General features: G+C 42.9%; 1 protein-coding gene across 2 annotated transcripts in view; it reads right to left on the reverse strand.

Moving 5' to 3' along the window:
- The window catches only part of MED13L (mediator complex subunit 13L), a 202,315-nt gene extending 185,704 nt beyond the window's left edge, over nt 1-16,611 (reverse strand). Inside the window, exons 1-3 of one of the 2 annotated variants that reach the window (XM_063350782.1) lie at nt 16,382-16,611; nt 16,091-16,163; nt 15,834-15,957 (exon numbers count right to left, since the gene is read on the reverse strand). In XM_063350782.1, coding sequence (XP_063206852.1) covers nt 15,834-15,957; nt 16,091-16,110 — 144 coding nt within the window. In that variant the 5' untranslated portion in view covers nt 16,111-16,163; nt 16,382-16,611. The remainder of the gene's footprint in view (nt 1-15,833; nt 15,958-16,090; nt 16,164-16,381) is intronic. The other variant, XM_063350783.1, reaches the window with a different exon arrangement.
- Between the last annotated feature and the right edge of the window lie 4,596 nt (nt 16,612-21,207).

Genomic DNA, 21,207 nt, shown 5'->3' on the forward strand with positions numbered 1-21,207 from the left:
TCGTGCCATCACTGGGCGAATGGAATCAGCTCACCGATTTAAAGATGAGAAACAAAGAGAAAGAACAACATCTATCAGAGCAGCACACTGACAGCTTACCCTGCAGGCACACGCTCCGAGAGCAGCCCGAGGAGCAGGAGCGAGAGTGCACAGCCGAGAGCAGCAGCGGAGCGGGCTCCCCCCCGTCATCCACAGCTCCAATCAGATAAACCAGAACATGGGACCGCACACACAGCCTGGTGTTAATGTACACCGTCAACCGACACAAGCAAGCACCGCTGCCAAAAGCGACGCTGGACCGTCCTGCCTTCCCTACATCGGTCACCTACTCCCGACTCCACCACCACCTCTGCTTTGTGGCGCTGCTGCTGTTTGCACAGATTCCTACTGAGGTGAACTGACTAAAAATCATAAGTATTATATTAAGTGGGGTTTTTTCCTCTACTCAGATCAGTCCCCATCCCTGATTCATTCAATAGCCCCAGAGACGCTCATACCAGTAAGAGAGAGGACAGCAAAGCAGGCCAGGGAGAGTAGCGCTGCTCCTTTTAGTAAGGCTGCGGGTTTTAAAGCATCCTGAAACACTCACTGAGACAGACCCGATTGCCAACCTGAGGACAACACTGTGAACACGCTGTTTTACTCACAACGGGTGTGAAACGAATGCAGAACAAAGCAAAAGTCTTGCCAGGTGATGTAATCTGTTGTGTTTCTTGCATCTTTTCCTACATGCGTACTCTTGGCTTATCGTGGTTGCTACAACATTCTTAACCCTAAAAAGCCTGACAAAAAAGGAACTTACAAATACATACTACTAACCAACGTTGTTAGTAAACCATGCATTAAGCAAGAGACTTTTTGCTGTGTTTTATAAGGGAACAAATGTATTGGAAGACTATGTTGTGAAGGGCTCAACTTCCCAGATAAGAGGGGCAGTTTTTTTAATTATTTTTTTCTAAACGTAGTTAATTGGACACAGTTAACTGGACACAGAATAGTGTTTGTAAGACACCTGTTCTCACTGCACTGGACCAAGCCTGTAAGGAAACAGAGAAAAAGGATCTCTATGTCTAACAGTAACACCCAAAATCTTGACTAACGTTCTTTTTTTTTTTTTTTTCAGTAAAGTCCCAGAGGCACAAAAAGATCTGTTTCTGAGGTATCCAAAGGAGCTGTCAGGGTAGGAGACTGCACTCAAACTGAAAATTCCATGGAGGCATTCAATCAAACACACCCAAAACATACCCAAGAAATAGGCATTAATGAAAACACAGCGTGGGAATGCTGTCATTCAGAAACATGGCCACAGAAAAATGTCATATATAGTCCTTTGGAAAGGAGGGCAAACTCAGGCTTCCTCCCTCCTGGGGGGACTGCCTTAACACTCCGAGTGAAACGCCTTCAAAAAATTAAGTAAGAGCATCCAAACCTCTGATATCCCCTACACACACAAGGAAACAGAAGAGACAGAGAAAGCAAATTAGCACTTTCTCTTACAACCATTAGTCTGCTGCCCGAAATACAGACTCCTTCACATCTATCTGCAACAGCTGAGGGCTGTAGCCATTTTAACTCCAGGACTGGGTATTCCTAGTAGAGATAAAAGCTAAGCTCTGATTCTCTCCCCCCTCCCCAAGGCTTAAATCCGAATAATAGACAGGCAGGAAAGGTCTTCTGCTGATCTCATAGCGCTCCATTCAGATTGGCAGAGTTTAGGCCGCTAAAAACATCAGATTTCCCCAGTAACATTTCACACTGCACAACTTGATTCTGGCATGCTACCAGCAACCCTGAAGATTTAATTAGTGCTGTGTAGCCACTGTGACTATTTTCTCTTCTGCAGCCCTCACAGATGGAATACAAAAAAAAAAAAAAAAAACACCAACATCTTCCACCTCCTCTTTTTTCCCCCTCTCATCTCCATCAAATGCTTTCCTGACTATATATGTTACATGGGAGATGGACAAACCAATTCTAAACGAACTCCTCCAGAAGACTTGAGTAATTGCACCCATTTTAATAGACAAAGCTCCCTTGGAGAGATTACACAAGAGTATAGACACTTCGGAACCAGAAAAAGAGCATAAAAAGTTTGAGAAATTCTCGTATTTGGCCACACCGAGTGTAAAGCAGAGTTATTTCTGTATTATTATATTTCCCTACATGAAAAACAACAGCTAAAAATACGTAATCATGTTATTTTTTCTGCTTGACATAGTACAGAAAGGTGAGGAAAGCTAAGGCAGACTTCAGGCCTCAGAGAGTAGAAAATCAGCACCCTAGTACTTCCAAAGCAGGAAAGATATACTTGAAAAGAAGGCAAAGATCTATAGAAAAGGCTCGAAGGGTCTTCTTAGCAGAACAACTGCATCTCCATCACGCAGGCCCTCGGCTTCAACCCTGACTTTCTCCAAGACTTTCAACATGGCACGGTTCAGGTTGTTTTATCTTTCTCAGTTCTCCTATCTGAAACAAAACCAAAACCAGCTATATACCTACTTACCAACTGCCTGTCCAAAAGGTGCTACTCAGACAAATTCAGGTCTGCACAGTGCTCCAAAGATGTCTCTAATTCTCTTAAGAAAAGCAGCCAATAATGTAAAAAACCAAAACACACCGTATCACTTAAGTCAGGTACATCTACAAACAAGTTTCAGTTAAACAAAAGGGAATATAAAAATGAAAAAGGCTTTCATCATACGCCCTTCTAACCAAGGGGAAGATGTTAAGTTGTCCAGGGTACCTTAAAACACTGTATTTACCAGCCTTTGAAGTTGGGCACAATCCAAACAATTTCTCTAATCCAGATTTTTGTTTGCTTCTATGTAGGATGCTGTAGTTGCTAAGTGTCTTTAGTCTATAATTTATGCTTCAAATTAGAACATTAAAAAAAAAAGTAAATGCCATATATGTATGCCAGTTTTATTAAGAGTCTCATCTTAGAGAGCTTCATTCAAGTAAGTAGCTATTCTGAAGCCACTAGAGATTCATACTAAGGACTACTCACATGAGTCAAAATCTGCCTGAGAAAGCCCTTAGTTCATAGTCCAAGAATTTAAACTGTAGTTAAAGGTGTCATGGGAATTACACCACCACTTTAATTAAATGCTATAAGATCTTGCGGACAGATTCAAGATTAGCACCATCTGTTTTGGTTACAGTGTTCCATTTCACTACATCATCCTCGCACAGCAACAAAATATCATTTCACACTCTACTCAGGCCATTTAAATACCAGATAAAAATTATGTCATCTTGGTACACCTCACCAGGAAGGAAGGACAAAAGGACAGAGACACTGAAAAATACTCTGTAACAACATGTGCGTATGGGGAAGGCAAACACACAGGCCCACAACTCTCGTCCCCCACTCCCACTGAAATAAAACATTTAGTAACATCTGTCTAAGCCCCTGGCAAGTCAATGGAAAGAACAGAGGCAAGAAAAGAGGAAAAACACATCAAGGAACAGAGGAGACTGCTTAACTAAATATATATATATAAATATATATAATTAAAAAAAGTATTTTTTTTCTTCATAGCTATATATTATTTCTACACTCTGAGAAAGATTCCTATGTGGATAGCACAATTTATTATAATGAGACTGAAGCAGCAGCGAGCACCTGCACACAGACACTCTCTCTTATCTTTTACTCCTGGGTTTACAACTCTCTTGGTTTAAAAAAAAAAAATACCATAACCAACCAACTCAACCCTGTGTAGCCTCCTGAAATCAGGTCATTTGCTAAACTACGTATTCGCATCCCCCTCTTTATCCTATCAATTTAAAAAAAGGGGGGAACGGTTTGTGTTCCCTTCCCTCAGGGCTCATCCCTTCTGCCCCTTAGGGAGGGAGGGCCCACGCGGCGGTGCAGAGGGGCCTCATCCTGCGCCGAACCAGCGCGTCAAAGCGACATCGGTCAGGCAAAGCGACTGGCAGACAGGGATCGCAGTAACGGCATAAACAAAGTTCTTCAAACTTTCTCATACTGATTCAAGAATGCAAAAAGCCAACACATTAAAAAAAAAAATCTAATTCTGAAATGGGCTTCACATGGCCAACAGAAAAACTGTGCCACACGTAGCGCTTCAAAAAGCTGAGCTGAGCATCATTCTTAATATGCGACTGATCAACAGCAGAATGACATGTTTGACTTTAATCCTTTCCCTGTAAAAGGACATAGTCAAGTGGCTGGAAAAGAGGGATAAAGGACAGCCACTAACAACCTTTTAAAAACAAAGGATTAAAAAAAGTTACCTTTTTGTTGTTGTTCTTCATTTGCTCTTAAAACCAGCAAGGAACCGAGCACACCACTGCATGCGGCACATGTGCCCAAAACCATTTTCTGCTGGGTAAGTCTCTTCACTCACCCCATACCATGCTGCCCTCTTCCTTCATCCCCCCTGGAACAGATTATCTAAATGCTACTACTTCAGAGCTGTTTGTGACAAGCAACAGCGTCAGGGCATTCGTATGTCATCTTTTATCTTTGCCAAGTCTCAGTGAAGGATTTAGCTGTAACCAAAATCCTATTATCAGGCATCTTCCTGATGGACTTGTGTACCTGGGGACATTTGAGATACTATATCGTTGTACCGAGGACCAGAAAAATCAAGACACTTCTAAAATAATACAGTCCACATACACCATTATTAAAAACCACAAACTAACAGCATGAGCTGTTATGCCTAAAACGTAAACAGTGCTGACAGAAGTGAGGTATTTCTTCCCCTTTCTCTCCTAGAAGTCAGCGTGATTCTGCCTATGCGGGAGAGGAGGCGGCCCAGGAGAGGAACAGACTGTTTCAAAGAAACAAGAAGTCAAACCAGTCTCGGAAGGAATTCGAGGTGGTAACCAAGTACCATCTTTCCCAATGGAAAATATAAAAAGACTCCAGTATTCATACTTGAATTTCAGCGGTTGGGGCAGATGCACAAGGCAGATGTCCCAGCGGTTGGGACAGATACACCAACAAAGAAGTTTTGAGTGGCAAGCATAAAAGAAAGAGCAATCTGATAAAAGCGCCCAAATTGCTGATACGTATCCCAGCCGTCACAGAATTTCAAGGTTAAATACTAAAGTAAAAGACTAAAAGCAGCAGAAGGAAGGAAAGTGAGCACATGCTGACATACTGAAAGAGAAACAGGATCTTCCTAGAGTCCATCGCAAAAACAGGTTGGCAAAATAAAACCAAATGTGAGAAATTCTTATGAAAGAAACAGAAGGTGACACAGAAATTGTTAGGCCACCACGACTCACGTGTAGCTCTGCACCTTCATTTGCTAACTGCGTTCTTGTTTCACCACATCAAAAAGTGGAGAAAAAAGAAAAATTACAGGAATGGTCAAGAACCGTATCTTCCATAGAACAAAAAGCATTCAAAGATTAAGGGTGTTTGCTTTTCCAGGTATCAAATTAAATTAGCAGAATCCAGACTCAAACCAAAACAAGTCGGCTGAACTTTTTGTGTCAGGATAAAAACTTAAAAGTAGTTTAAAATTTGTCTATTTAATATTGAACTGGTTCGAGAAATCCCTCCACCGAATATATAGGGAGGCTGGGAGATTATTCAAGGGAAGTATTACCTATGTCCTTGACCTACTCTTCTGTCTTTCTGCAAGTAACTGCTGGTGTCTATGGGGGAGAGCGTACCTTTGTTGCAGATTTTTTGGGTCTCCTGTTCTCCCAGGAAAAATTGCAGCATTGCTATGAGTGGCTATAGCCAGCCTGTAGGTGAGCTCCCAAACACAAAAAGCCATGTGATGCCAGACAACACCGCAGCTGTTACACTGCTAAGCACCAACACAACTCTTCATTAAATCCAGCAGGCCAAACAACCACTGGCCACCATTGAGACAGAACTTTGAAGGCCTTTGGTTCTGATTCAGCAGAGTTGTTCCCATGCCATTTAGCCACGTACCATACTGGCATCTTTGAAATATTTATCAGCAAATAAAGGGCAGAGTCAACGATCACCCTCAGAACAGCTCTCAGGCCTGCCATCCTCGAGTCAGCACCAAATGTCCACCATACATCAGTAATAGTAATTCAGGACCAACTCCAGAAAATCTTAAAAAAAAAATATCATTCTAAAACAACAACAAAACAAAAAAAAGAACAAAAGAAGGAATATTTGAGAGAAGACCTCTGAGTTACGTCACCATCTGTCACCTTCAATGAACGGCTTTGGTTAGCAAATCTCTAGTCCCTTAACCGATCCAGCACATCTCAGTACACAGTTCCAAACTGGTGCCTGGCTCGTCAGCTCTCTTCCACAGTAAAGGCTGTAACCAAGTTCCTCAGTCAGAGATGTAAAAGGATAACGTGATAAGCGTGGCTGAAAGCCAAAGGGCTGAGATTTAGCTATTACTAGAAAAAGATGCTTTTGAGTCAAAAACATTCAAGACACAAAAATATAAGGAAACTGGAAGAAGGCAGCAACTCTTCTCACGTCAGCACGCCACACTTCCACACCCCCCGAACATACTGGCTTTTGCACCAGTACAGACAGTTGTGCTGGAGTCTCACCACCAAGCTTGAGAAAGGGCAACGGAAGAGCCAATCTGAACACCAAAACACGTACTGAATAGGTAGGAATCTAGGTTTCAGAGGATGCTAACTAACCAACCAACTAACCTATCCATGTGCTTGGAGAACACACCTACCCGATAACGCCAAGACAGACAAAAGCATTTAAAAACAAGAGATGGTGGGGGTTGATTTGTTTGGGGTGTTTTTATGGGGAAGAGGGGAAGAAGTGGAATGAAGTTTAGCCATATCAGACCTGAATGTATATATCACTGTAGGCTGTATGCAATGGAAGAGTACAATGCCTGGAAGCAAAACACCATCTCCAAGACAAAAGACAGAAGGGATTGAATACATTCTTTTCATTTTAACAAGTCCTAGGTTTAGGTAGTGAACTACCCTGCAGGTCAGGTTACGGACACTATTTTACAGAGCACACTAAAAGGTACCTCCAAGTTCCATAACACTTCAGCCAGTTTCTTTACAAAAGGGCATCAATTATATTTTAGCTTCTGAGTAGATGGTTGAGAACAGATAATAAAATGAAACTACCACTGCACGCTTCAGATAGCGCACAAAAGAAAGCAAACAAACATGCCGCTTGCTAGCCAAAGAATCCCTCCCTCACTCTGAGACAAGGTGAATGATGAGGGTGGCAAGTCCCTTGCAAAAAGGCTGAATCAGAACTAAGTCACTGCCCCTTTTCCAGATTAAAAAAAATCCCCTCTAACAGAAGAGTAGTCAACACATTAAAAAAAAAAAAAGACAAAACCAAACTGCAATTAAATAAAGGAATATTTTCTCTTCCCCCAAGTTGTTGTTTTTTTGTTTTTGTTTTTTTTTTTTTTTTTTTTTTTTTGTTTTTTGTTTTTTTTTTTTTTAAACTGAAGGAGGAAGGAAATGTCAGACATCAGAGTCATACAATGGACTATCAGATGTTTCCCAAACCAAGTAACCTGACATATGGGCAGAAAAAAAATAAAATAAAGGGGGAGCAGGGTGGAGGAAGTAACAACCCGAGTAGAGTAAACTTTGGCATACTGAGTTAAGGAATGCAGTTCCTTTTCTTCTCTTATACAAAAAAAAAAAAAAAGCCAAAAACAAACAAACAAAAAAAACCCCTGTATTTAAGAGCTCGGAACTAGAACATTTTTGTACACCACATCTAAGCAGAATTGCTTAGTGAATACCAACAAGAGCTCACACAGCTGTCTTACGCGCGTGCCCACCGCTGACCTGCAAAGAAAACTACGCCGCCTGCCCCAATGGGCCCTGGCCCCGATCCCCAGCTCGGGGCTAGGAAGGCAGGAGCAGTGCAGAAATACAATCAGACAGCCCCGATTCTTTAACATCAACGTTGCCTTGACCAGTGATATCAAATAAAGCTGAAATTGTTATGCAGTCTGCCAAAATCCCTTAGCCCTTTAAAAAAAAAAAAACAAACAAAACCATCACCTGCAGAATTCTTTCATATGAATCTTCCTTAATATAGAAAGCAGTAAATAAATCCACGACATGACTGATCATGTAGATTCATTTTGCCAGCTTTCTTACTGTCATTCGTGCAAAGACAAGGATCCTGCCAGAAGGAAATTATGTAAATTCACACAGAACTCAAGTCAAAATTTTATTAAAACACACACGCAAAATTAAATAACCAGAAACGCTAGGTTAAAAGTGAAACCAGCAAATTCAGAATAAAGTAATTTAACCAATTAACCTATTCTGTGAGCAAAGAATATTTTTTTTTATAGAAATACTTGAAATGGTCTCTACGAGATGTTCCTGGAATGAATTTTATAACTCACCCAGGACCGCCTACAAATTGAGTAGTACTGTGGGATACTCACTTCACACACATGAAGTGAGACTCATATAAACCTGACACTAAGGGATTGCAGATACACTACACTAGATTTGAAAACTTCCTAGTAAACCAGAGACTCCAGTAAGAAAAAAAACCCATGGTTTTATACTGTAACAAACCAACATGTACTGAAACTTATGTCTCGTAGCTGTCAGCTATGAGTGCATCATTACCAAAAAACAGAAGGTTGCCAATGCCTGGTCAGTAGGTACAGAACAGTTCTCCTCTAGATTTTGTTTCCCATCTTCTGTTCTCACTAAATATTGTATTTTATGGGCAAATATGGAGCTATAAGGGTAGGCAACAAAAAGGCACTGACCACAGCATAACTCTTTTAAAGCTAAAAGATGAATTAAATACATTTTTAGTGAACAAGCTTTAAATTTCCTTCTCTAAGACATGGATTGTGGTTACACAGCCACTTTGATCTCACTTCAATCCATGCCGCTGCCAAAACTTGGTGGGGAGAGAGAGGAATAATGAGTACACAGAGCCGTCTAGGGATTGAGAAGGAAAATAAGAGGGAAAAGTTTTTCCTTAGGTCAGTTCCATGATCCAGGCTTGCATGTGAGCTTAGGAATCCTTTTGGGGTCACCAAGGCATGGAAGAAGAGTAAAGGGGGAGGGGAAAAAATCCCACACCTTTTCCTCTATAATTAATATTATTTTCTTTTCATAAGCAAAAATCATACACTACACTGCAACATTGGCCGATTAAAGAATGCAGAGGTAAATACCTAATGAGAAGTGATACAGAAATACGTGTGTCATATCTTATACCAAAAATTTAAGACTGTCAATTCTTCTCCATCTTCATAAGCCGATTAAATACATTCCTTAGTATAGGGACACAGTCTTTGTGTATGTTTGAGCTCATCTGTGTTAGTCACATAAATGTAAATATTGCCTCGGGGCACATTATACAACAGCAACACACAATAACATTTCCTGTCGCAAAGAAACAAAAGGGAGAATGCCACTAAAAGCTCGAGTCACATTTCCATATGCACTACTGCAATTCTGCTCAGGAAAGTGAATTAAGCCGCACATGACTCAATGAGAAATAACATTTTTTAACAGACTGAGGCAGGAAGTGAGAGTCAGGATTTATCAAAATTAATCAAAATCCACTGCACAAGCCAAAGGAAAGACTGCTTAAACCTTTTACGCTTGCGGGATACTAAAAAAAAAAATAGGCATCTTCTTACTATGTAAAATGCTAAGAACCCTCCTGATCTGAAAAGTTAAACTTACTATATCGTATCAAAGTGGTTATGTTCAGACGTCATTATCATTTTACAGCATAGTGATGATACTAATGCAAGCCTCCATAAGTAGCTGAAGCCACAGCAGGAAACGATGCGAGCTGTCATTCCTGGTATCACAGGCCTGTTATCCCTGCAGTACGTACTTCACAACTGTGTGCAGAGGGAATCGAACACAATGTTTTAGTAATATTTTGAGGTCTGCTAGAGCAGAGTATTTTTAATAGCTGGTTTCTCTTTGAAACTTACAGTTGATGTCAGGGAAATAAGGAAAAGAGGATCTTTTTACAGCAATACTTAGACCTTAAAATGAAAGCAGTATAAGAGCTTGCTCTGAGGAAGAAGGATGCCCCCATGTAAATACATACTCCATAGAAACAAATCTTCCAGGTTTGATTTGGGATTTGCTGTTGAAAACACTTGTGCACTTTCAAAATCGGCAAGATAACACTAAAATGAGCATGCTTCTAGGCAGAGCAGTATTTTTTTCACATTATTTGTGTTACTATGGCACCAACAAGTTGCAAATCCCACTGTGCTAGACTCTACACAAGAGTGTACTACTCACTCACAGAACAGTACATGAATACACACAGACTTGAAAGAATATAAAACCTTACTCGTCAGCCTTAACGACAGTCTGAAGAGACCAATCGCCTATTCAGTGTTACCAGGTTGTCTGTAGGATCTCACAAACAAGCTTAGGAAAAGGGTTTGTAGGCCATCAACTGGTAACCTTCCACAAATACAAAGGAAAAACTAGAAAAAAACCCAATAGACACCAATTTATAATCTGATGATCCTGGTGTACGCTGGAGTCAGGAGTCAGTCAGTACCAAATGAAAAATAAAAGGCAGTGAAGGAATAGTGCTGAAGGCTTTGGAAATGAACGCACAGTAAGTCTGAGGAGCTGTAACAACAGGGGAAGACAACAAAAGAATGCAGAAAGGTGCAACACGGTCCCAGCCACAGGACGCAAGAGAAAACCTGTAGCAGCATTCTTGATACCAGCAGTGGTATTTTAGTCAAACACCCACAAAAGGATGCTGCCACATCTAAGGATGTAAAATTGAAGACTGGAAGGGTGGGGAGGGGGGCGATCAGGGAAAAGTGGAGACAACAGGCTAAGCTCTCTCCTCCAGTAAACAGAAAGCTTCAAACAAATGTTAACTTATTACAAAGCGTAACATTCCAGTAACATTTGTATTTTTTAGGTATTTAAAAAGCAGTGCATCTGCACACACCTTTACCAAGGCATAACATTTTCAAAAACTTAAGGAGAGTAAAAATCCATAAAAAATTCCTTCTTCATCAAGTCGCCAAAGTTAATCAAGTTAACACATTCAACAGATGTGACCATCTCTCACATGCACCTCAATTTTTATTTTTTTCCACTGCAGTTCAAGAATTTCAGCTTCTTTAGATTTTTTTTTTTCCCCAAAAAAGAATTGCATTGTCAAGAAGGAAAATTATAGAAGGTCCACATATAGGATTAAAGAGTTCCTTTTTACTATCTTTCACACAAGGAAGAGCTCTTAGAAGCAGAAGGGGAAAAAATTCAAGATCAAATGAATCTCAGGTGTATTGAGAACTGGGGTTATTATGTCAAAACTGCACTATGTAGAAAAAATCAGAAATATGTATTTTCAGGCAGTATTACAGCAAGTGAAAATTAAGATTCTTAAGATGTATTAAAAAAAATCCTAGGTAACTACATCAGCCTAATATTTGAGTATTTTCTTAATCATGTTAACATTCACAATAGCCATCTCGGGAAAGGACTCGTCACTAGAATCAGAACACAGCCACGGGAGAAGGATTCACAGCTCCCGTATATGTATACATTCAGGAGATAATCAGTATTTCAAGAAAATCTCACTCAAGTATTTCTCAGTGGCTAGCTTAGGATTCCTCAGCACTGTTGGTCCTGAACTGTAAGTGTCCCTCCTGCACCCCCGATTTCCTTGGTGCAATATTGAACCTGGTACAGGTTCATTAATGCCAATCCCAGAGCTGGACAAGCTAACTGAACACCGCTCCGTCACAAGCTCTTTGCAAATCTGGGTCTATTTTCTTCAAACTCACACCCATTAAACTGTCGAATACTCTGACAGGACATAATAAAAGCCTACCACTGAAGTGATTTAAAACCTGAAATCATCTTTTATTAGCAGGAAGTGAGCAAGCTTTCTAATGTCATTTTTCTACTTCTATCTTGTTACCTAATAAAATTCAGGATGAAGATAACTAGAGAATCAAATGCTTTTTGCAAAACTTGTGAGGTTAATTCCGTTTCTTAAATATATATATACATGTAAACTCACACCTACACAAAATTTCAAACAAGCAAGAGATCAACTATGTGGTGATGTAACATCCTGCGTGCCAAAATAACAGCCTACTGCTTGGAGCACTGCGTTTATGATAATACAAGCAGCAGGAACGACTGCTGGTTAAATTACTACTACCTATGGATTTGCTTGGGCAATCAACCATGTACTGTGAAGTCCTTTACTGACAATTACACAACACCAAACAGTACCTCACTGGCAATCTTGGCGTTCCTAATCTTCACTTTCTGATGCCATGAAAAACCTCTAAGAAAACAATTCAAATGCCATCTCAGATTTCCTTGACTCCTTTCAGTTTCATTATGAAAACGGCAACAAAACTCACTGATCGAAGGCAACAACTTCTGTTCCTGTTTGGGAACTGAAAAAAAAGAGTAACAGCAACAGCAACCGTGACCTTTACAGTTTGTAAATCTGCCTTTGAACATTAACTGGAACAAAGACACAACTCCTACTAAGCGGACCTTCCTGGCAGCAGGTTTCTGTAAGAAGGCATTTAAACAAGCGCTCGCAACATCTTCCACACCAGCTTCTGTAAAGCCCTCTATAAATAGGTCTCGCTTTCCAAGAACACAATCATGTCTTTTCCAGGCTGAAGACTCCTACTCCTACAGTATCTAATCTGTCACCACACGAAACCTTCTCCAAATTTTAGGTCACCCTTTGCTGTACTCTTTTTCCAGCTCCGGCATATGAAACGTTGCGCAATTTCACCCCTATTTTCAGAGGCTGACTTCTGCCTTTTGATCCACCACAGCAGCTAAACCAGACAGTTGAGGAAACATCTTCATACTTCATGCAAGCCCTCACTGTCGGGCGTCATATTAACCCTTACTCACAGGAAAAATCAAATTAATTTCAGCAAGACTACTTTCATGATTAAGGATTATTCACAGGGATACTGTTTGCCAGCTGGGTCTGAAGTTTTAATACAAAGCGTACTACCTCAGAACATTTCATCTCTAAATAGTTATTAGACAACTCTTAATTAGTATTTAAACAAACTGGCCCTTAACAATTGCTTATTAAATACTGTTTTGATAAACAAACACTCTTTTTCAGAAGCAGCAGCAGACATTTTGACTACTGCAAAAACTGAGTTAGGATAAATATAACTTCTACTGCTGTGCTAGGAACATAGCTATTTCAGAGAGAAAGTGTACTTTAATGAGCAAGCCTGTGTATGCCAGTATAAACAAGTTTATATCTGAGGTGTATTCTGATGACAAATATGCAAACTGGCCCTTACATCATCTAAGAAATGCTTTACATTTAGAGTAAAATTCTCGATTTCTTTGCGTAGGTTGTCTGTGGGGGTTTTTGCCTGACAGAACATACAAACATTAACTCGCTTTCTAGAACAGCACCGGATTCCTGCTTCAATATAGAGCAATAGACAAGACAGACAGCAGCCCTTTGCGTCACCAAGTCCAGAGGGACTTTGCAAAACCCAACTACGCAAGCACGGGATCACGCTCCCCATCTGGATATTCAAAGCTAACTTTAAAACCTTAACTGTGGCTTCCCCTCACATGAAGTATTTTGGGCCAAGAACACTAAGGAGCTCTGTACATTCTGGACATCACTGACAAGAGTTATCAGCTTCTAAAAAGCTTTTAGAAAATAATTTCTGTAAAAAGGCTCAGAAGAAACAGTGATGCCCAACCTCTATTTAAAGATTGTCTACATTCAACAGGAAAATAAGCTAGAAATCACGAAGTGCTTGTTAAACCAACCCGAATCCACTACAGCAACCAGAGAGACTCACCACAGAGCCCTGGCTTATCCCAGCTGGGGAGATAGAGTTCCTTCTTAAACAAAACAAATGTTTGTGGGAAGAAATATTATTTAAACATAAACAAACAGAATCACAGTAGATTATAACTACTTCAGAACTTCAGTTCTCCAGTCAAGAACATTTCTTTGTGATTCACACACAAAACAAAGCCTGCAATAAAACAATTGACTCTGTCAACTCCTAATAGCAGAATCAGTTTAAAAAAAAAAAAATATTTGTAATCCACCTCATTCCTAAACAATGAATGGATTCCCATCAACAACGGATTTAGTTTGGTGCGTGTTTTCGTTCTGTTACACTGAAAAAGTAAATTAGCAAAAGCTTCTCTTAATCAGTAATCCAGACTACTGTAGCTTTAACACTTCGTAAGTTTTGAAATGCATATGACAATTTGAGGTTAAAGGGTCAATGGTGTTGGCCATATATTTCCAGTCTGTGTTTCCTTTCTCAATATCTTTCACTGATAGAGAAATCCTAATGAACACTAATGTAATTTAAAATAAATCTCCCTAATAGTTACTGTGTGTTTGCATATACGCTATATTAAAAAAATACTGCTTCATTAGATTTTTTTTTTTTTGCAAGTAGGGCCAGAAAACAATAAAAGTGTTACAGTTTCATACATAGCACCACGTTACAGGTACGGATACCTCCCACAAAATTACACGGGAGATTAAAGGGCTGCACATTAAACTCATTATTATTAAAACACACTTGCAAAAGAATTTTGCTGAACTTATTTCAATGATATTACACACCTATTTAAAATTTAACATTTCCCTAGTCTAGTAAGGTGGGGGGGGGAAGACCAAACCACAATAACTATGAAATAACTTCACTTTGTAATTTATGATAATTGCACACCAACAATTATTTTTACCAGTGACAGATTTGCAGATTGCAGCTATGTGAGAAGTTACACTACTCAGTTTTCCATTAATAGCTGGGGACTTCACAACTCTCTCTCTGTAAAGGACAAACCATTCACCGCCTTGCTCTTACGATCAGGCACAATTGTCTCCCTCATGCTTACTGTTTTATTTTTCTTACTGGGTAAGAGGAGTGTATTCAAAAGTCACCAGAACAATTCCTGCACCTCAATACCTATAGCACTGCTATACATCTATAAGTATTAGAAAACGCTATCAAACAGAAGCATAGCTACAAACTTATAGAACGTAACAGCTCAACAAAAAGCCAAAGTTAAGAACTGCATTTATTCTCACGAAAGAATCTCTGGACCAGTTTCCTAGCAGCATAAGGGACTACGGCTCTTGTCCCAGATTCTTAAAAGGTATGAGCAAAATAAAAACCAACCACACATGTATTTAAAAGAAAACAGAGACAAAATAATGAACATACAGCAATAAAAGGTAAAAAACATAAAACTAAGAGCTTGATCATTTGCATTTTTAATTAATTTTCTTTTTTTCCTTCATTCCTATAAGGGAGATGGCAACAATCTCTTTCTTGCTATTAGAAAAAGAACAACATATGCACCCACCTCAAATTCTAGCAGAGCTCTGATGCAGGGAGGAGATTATCTACCATAAATCTTTTGTACACACTATCCCCAAACTTGCATTACAAGTTTTTTGTTTTACCTATACCATACCATGCACTAAATGTCCCTCCTTCCCTCAGACATCACCCCTGGCAGCACTAGGAGGCTCTTGATGATCAAATAGTCCTCTCGCTCACTCAGCTTTCACCCAGACAGATGGGATAATGTTCCTATAGGTGTCAGGTAAAATAAAGCCAGGTATTTCCAAATAGCTTTGTCCTTGCACAGAAACAAATTGTTTTCTTGTTTTAAATTTAAATTAAAAATCTGCAGCTAGCCAAAACCGATACCATAATTTCTGAAACATTAAACCATGCAATACGAGTAGGAAGTTGTCAAATTCCAGTAAGACGGGGCAGACAGCATCCACGCAGTCAAGCTACCCTGCATCTTACATTTTCAGCTACTCCTTTTTCTTCAGAGAAAAAAAAACTAAAAGGTTTGAAGTTTTTCTGTACCTCTTGCCCCCAAGCACGATCTATGCAACGAGGAGACCACGCCGTAACAACAGCTGACACGCAGTCACAAGAGCCCAGAGCGCAAGTCCGACAGACGATCACACTACATGACTGTTTGCTGCTGCTGAAATGGCGTTTGTCATTGTGAAAGTCATTGTGAAAGGGGAGGGAAAAAAAAAAAAAAATCCCCAGTTCGGTAGGCACAAAGCACACAGGGCACGGAGTGCCAAGGGAGGCGGGGAGAAAAGCCTGTTTACCGGAGAAGATGGTCGCACATGCAGAGGACACACAACCTGTCGCCTCCAAGCTCTCCCGTTCAGGGGCGCGCAGCTGGGAAAGCAATGCACACACTCGCAGCAAACCACGTTAAAGAGCAAAATAAACACGGGGCGCCGGGCCGGGGGAGGGGCCAGCGGAGGAGCAGCCCCACGGGCCCTGGCTATAAAGCCCCCGGCAGCTGCACCCAACCGGCAAGCTCGCTGCGCGGCCGGAGCCGCCGATTCCCCCCAACCACGCACACCCCTTACCCGCCGCCCGCGGGCACTCACCAGCGAGAAGAGGTTGGAGTGACAGTCCTCCAGGCTGGCCCCGTTCGCCACCCAGTTGGCCGCTGCAGTCATGATCCTCGGCGAGCCGGGCCGCCAGAGCGGGGCATGTCTGAGGAGACGGGCCCGGCGCGGGGGCAGAGGCAGAGGCAGCAGCGGGCGCTCCGCGGTGCGGCCCGGGGCGGCGGGCGGAGCGGGGCAGCGCGGCCGGCAGGGGGCGCGCCGCGGGCGGGGGCGGCGGGGGGCGGCCCGGCCGCCGGGCGGGCGCGATCCTCGCTACCCGTCGCCGGCCGCCGGGCGATCCTCAGGCCGCGCTGCCCGGTCCGGCGAGGGCCCTCTCCGACGGGACGCAGGGGCGTCTCGGTCCGAGCCCCTCAGCACGCAGCGGCGGGGGGGGTGGGGGAAGCCTCCTCCGGTCGCTCCAGGCCGCCTCAGCACCGCTGGGGCGGAGAGAAGAAAGGGGGGGGGGCCCGGGGCCCTCCTTCCGCGTCCAGGTCTGGCCCCCCCCCGGCCGGGGCACGCGTAGCGGCGGAGGGGAAGGAGAGGGGAGGGTCTCCTCCCGCGGCCCGGCGGCGGCCCCCGCGGGACCCGGGCGGGGCGGGGGAGGGTGCCGGTCCCGGGCAGTGGCGGCGGCGGCGGGCGGGGGGCGCTGTCTCGCGTGCCGGCGGAGGCCGTGTCCCCTCCCCTCCCCGCCCGGCCGCCCCTCGCTGCTGCCGCCGCTGGCTGTGGGTGGATGGTGTTTTCCTTCTCCTCCTCCTGCTGCTGCTGCTGTTGCCGCCGCCTTGTTTACGCTCCGTGCGGGGCTCCCGGTGCTGCGGGCGGCGGGCGGCAGCCCCGGCCCAGAGAGGGAGCACTGTCCCTGCCCGTCCTCGCCCCCCTCCGCCTGGCGCTGCCCGCCCAGCGGCCCCGCTCACCCGCTCCTCCTCACACACTCGCCTCTGCCTCTCTCCACTCTGACAGCAATGGCGGCCGCCAGCCGCAGCTCGCCTCGCCATTGGCCGCCGCCGCCCCACGTGACGCGCGGCGGAGGGCGGGGGCTTCCCCCTCCCCGGCCCCTCCCTCCGCCGCCGCGGCGCCCGCCGGGCCGCTGGGGGCGCGCGGGAGCGGGGCGGCGGGGGCGCGCGCGGCGGCGGGGGAGGCCGCGGCGGGGCCGGGGGGCGCGGTCCCCGCTGCCGGTGTGTGCCCCGCTCCCGGGATCCTGCCCTCCGCCGCTCGGGACGGGACAAACTTTCTCGCCCCCGGTGCGCGGGACACTCACCGAGAGAAAGCGCTATTCCAGAGGAGTTGTCCGGCTCAGCGCGCCCGTTCCCACCGGCCAACCCCCGTCGGGTCCTCCCGCAGCACCTGCGAAATTTCAAAGGATTTTAAAACTGGCCTGAAAACGTCAAAATTGCGGTCTGCCGCCCCGGGCACCCCCCGGCAGCTCCCCGTTCAAAGCCAAGTTCAACCCCAAGTTCTGCGGAGGTGCAACACCACCCCCCGCACATCCAGAACAGCCCCGCGTTCGGGTGAAACAGCTTTTAAGACACCGTGTATAGTTATTATTTTTTTTTTATAAAAGGAGCTCAAAACCACCTAACAGTTAAGTAAACAAATGGAATTTATTCCTGTAATAATCATGGTCTGGAGAAGAAGAAAGGACAGGCACAAAACAATAACTATTTAATATTTTGTTTAAAATTAACATACAATTCATAACACATTTTTTTTCCCACGTTTCCTAATGACCCTTTGATTCTAACCAGCGGGAGCCTGATCTGCTAACGCAGGTGAAGGCTCACCTCCCCGCCTTCCTCACTGACAAGAGCGTCCCACAGGTGACAGAAAGCAAATATTGCTGCCTAAAAGATGAAGATTGTTCAGGAATTCAGCATAAGCTTTAATACAGAAACGTAGCACATTTTCAACTATCTGATTCAGTGGAAAAAGTTCTCCCTCTGTGCTCAATGTCAGCTTTCCTTATCACGACTTCAATCTTATTTACGCATCTTTTCTGCAATTTACTTTACTTTGTAATAAATTAAGATTAGCATCTATTCTAATGACCGCATGGAGTTCGTTTGGCCTTACCTCATAGTAACGAACCTCCTAACGCAAACAAGCATCACAGCCGTTTAGCTAAATTACGCACATGGAGTGATAGATAGAATTTAGGCCAAAAGAGAATTTCCACCGAGCCCGGTGTTCTCACCACGTGCATTCTGACAAATTCTTCCTCTGACAAATCCCATCCGTCGCGGCCCCTTCCCTGCGCTGTCAGTCCGAACGGGAATTCTGTCTTGCAAAGATATATATATTGCCTATATTAGTGAGAAGAAAAGTGTTTTCAAACGCACACATGAAATACATTCAGTTACAATCGCGATGTATTTATTTTGCACGCCTATGAGTCAGCCAAAGAAAGCCCGGACTCACCTTAGGGCGAGCCTTTTGTCCTCCTCCGGTTCCTTTAGGGGAATCCAAGTGGCAAAAAGGTGGTGTAGAAGCCCCAAACTGGAAAGGGGCACAGCCAAACTAGAAATGGCTTGCTGCAGCCTGGCAATCCAGAATGGGGAGAGCACCTTGGACCATCCCTGCTACCCTTTCCTCTGGCAACCAGTCTTATAAACAGGGAGCACAATCCGATGCTTGTAAATATGTCGAGCAACAGGCACTAACCAACAAAGGCTAAAAAACACATCCTTGCGCAGTAAAACAACAGCCCTTTGTAAATACACTGCAGCATCACTTACCCATCCTATCAGTAAATGATGCCAAGGGTACAACAAACACTTTTATGATGCATTCACTCTATTTCTGGAATAAAAGAACATTCCTTATCATGAAAAAGATTATTTTCTTATTATAGAAATATTTTGAAATGGAGAATCACATTATTACTTATCCCAGAGAAAGCTAACAATCCTGTGCAGAACGAGACGCTGCAGAATTCATGTTTCTTCCATATGCTGCTTACCCTCCAAATGGTATTTCCAGTTGTCAACATTCCTCTTCTGGATCTTCCAAGTAGAGATGACTTATTATGCTTGATTTTCTCATTAAAATGTGGGGTCTAACACATGGTTCAGATCCATTTTCATGGGGAGAAATGTTAATATACTCATACTGTGCTGCGTTGGCCATTTTTCAGGATTCTTATGAATGTTAGCTACTCTTTCAATTATTTTAATGTATTTTAGTATAATTAATTTACGTGTAATGGGTCAATGTTCCCAAGTTGAAGAGTTGCTGCCTGCATTTGTGAAAGGCTACCGGTCAAACATTTTGACCACATCCCTGCATTGCAAAGTTCTTTTTTTTTTTTTTTTAATTAAAAAAGATGGCATCTCTTTAAGTAGTTTGCCAGTTACTTGACTTTATCTATAACGTTCAGTGCTCATAGGCAAGAGAAATGATCAGTCTCACCATTCGCTTCACAGTACCAAACCAGGAAAGTTCCCCTTTTGTCTTCTGGCAATAGTGTTACTTAAAGCAGAAATTGTTGCACTTACAGATATCATATACAAGCACAAGTGACACTTGCTCATGCCTAATTATCCTAGATGGTATGTGGCGGAACGTGTTTCCCAGCTCAGGGTATTTAAGTTTTATTCCCTGTTTCCTTTTACTTCTTTTTAAAATTTCATCAATGAACATGAACATTGGTGTTTCCTACTTTAATGAAATAACCGTTTTTCCGTAGTAGCAAGACAGAGGAACTTCTTCATTAATTCTGCCAATATAGTAACTTGCAAGCTGCAATTCCAAAACTCAGCCGCAGAAAGGAGTTTCCAGGCTCCTGGAGATCACGCTTAGCCTTCACCCTCCAGAGCTGATAGGTGCTCCGGGAAGGAGCCAGCTACCTACCCTTACAAAATCAGTGCAAATAGGGACAGGCAAGCTTATTTTATCCTAGAACAACTCACCCAGAGCTTACAGTAATGATCAAACCTGTTCTTCCAGGAGGATGGCTCAGCAGTTCCGTAGACTTTGTTTTCACCAGCAGGTGTTGCTTATGCTTCAAACTAAACATGGAGGAAGAAACAAAGATGTCAGGAGGCTAAAGAAAAGCTAGAACGTCAAGCAGCTGCTTGGGTTTATTTGTCTTAAAATACAACCACTTTGCTGTACTTTCAAGTACCTCCGATTTGGGAAAGGACTATTTACTCGAGGAGTACAACTGCCTTGAGCACTAGATTCAGGCAGGGCTCTCCCAGCTCTGGGTATGGAGAGTTTGGCCCTTCATACGCTGGGAGCAGAACTGGAACTCAGCCAAGTTTTGTCAGCGTCAAAAAGCGGCAGGGTTTGACATTTTATGTCAAAGACAACTCATTTCTAGGTAAAACTTATTTTTCCACATATTTGAGTTGGATGCTATGGTTATTCACTAGCACAAATTCCAGCTTTTGCAGTATAAGTAATCATTGTCTCGCGTCAAATTTAATCAAGTGTCATTTTTACTGTTTTCTAAATTGTCCTCTCCAGTCGCCTACAATACCCAGTAATGGAAACAACAGGGTGAGGGAGAATGATATCAGACCCAAATTATGAATGTAATACAAGCAAATGGTCTTCAACTATTCTACGTACCAAAAAGCAACAAAGAAAATAATTTTGTTTCCCCCCCACTCTTGAGTTGCTCTTAAATGAATTCTTCTCAAGCTAGTAATTTCACTGACGATTACTAAAACTTGAAGAATTTTGGAATTTCTTTGTCCGTGGTTTATGTAGTTTGTTATTCAATGTTCTTGTAACATAGTGCAGATGAGCAGCCTATTTTCAGGTATGTTTCCAGTGGTCTCATTGTCCACATTTTATGAAGTTGCATTAATTTCTTAAGTGATCTTTAA

Source organism: Chroicocephalus ridibundus, chromosome 13 (genome assembly GCF_963924245.1).
Source record: "Chroicocephalus ridibundus chromosome 13, bChrRid1.1, whole genome shotgun sequence".
NCBI lineage: Eukaryota > Metazoa > Chordata > Aves > Charadriiformes > Laridae > Chroicocephalus > Chroicocephalus ridibundus.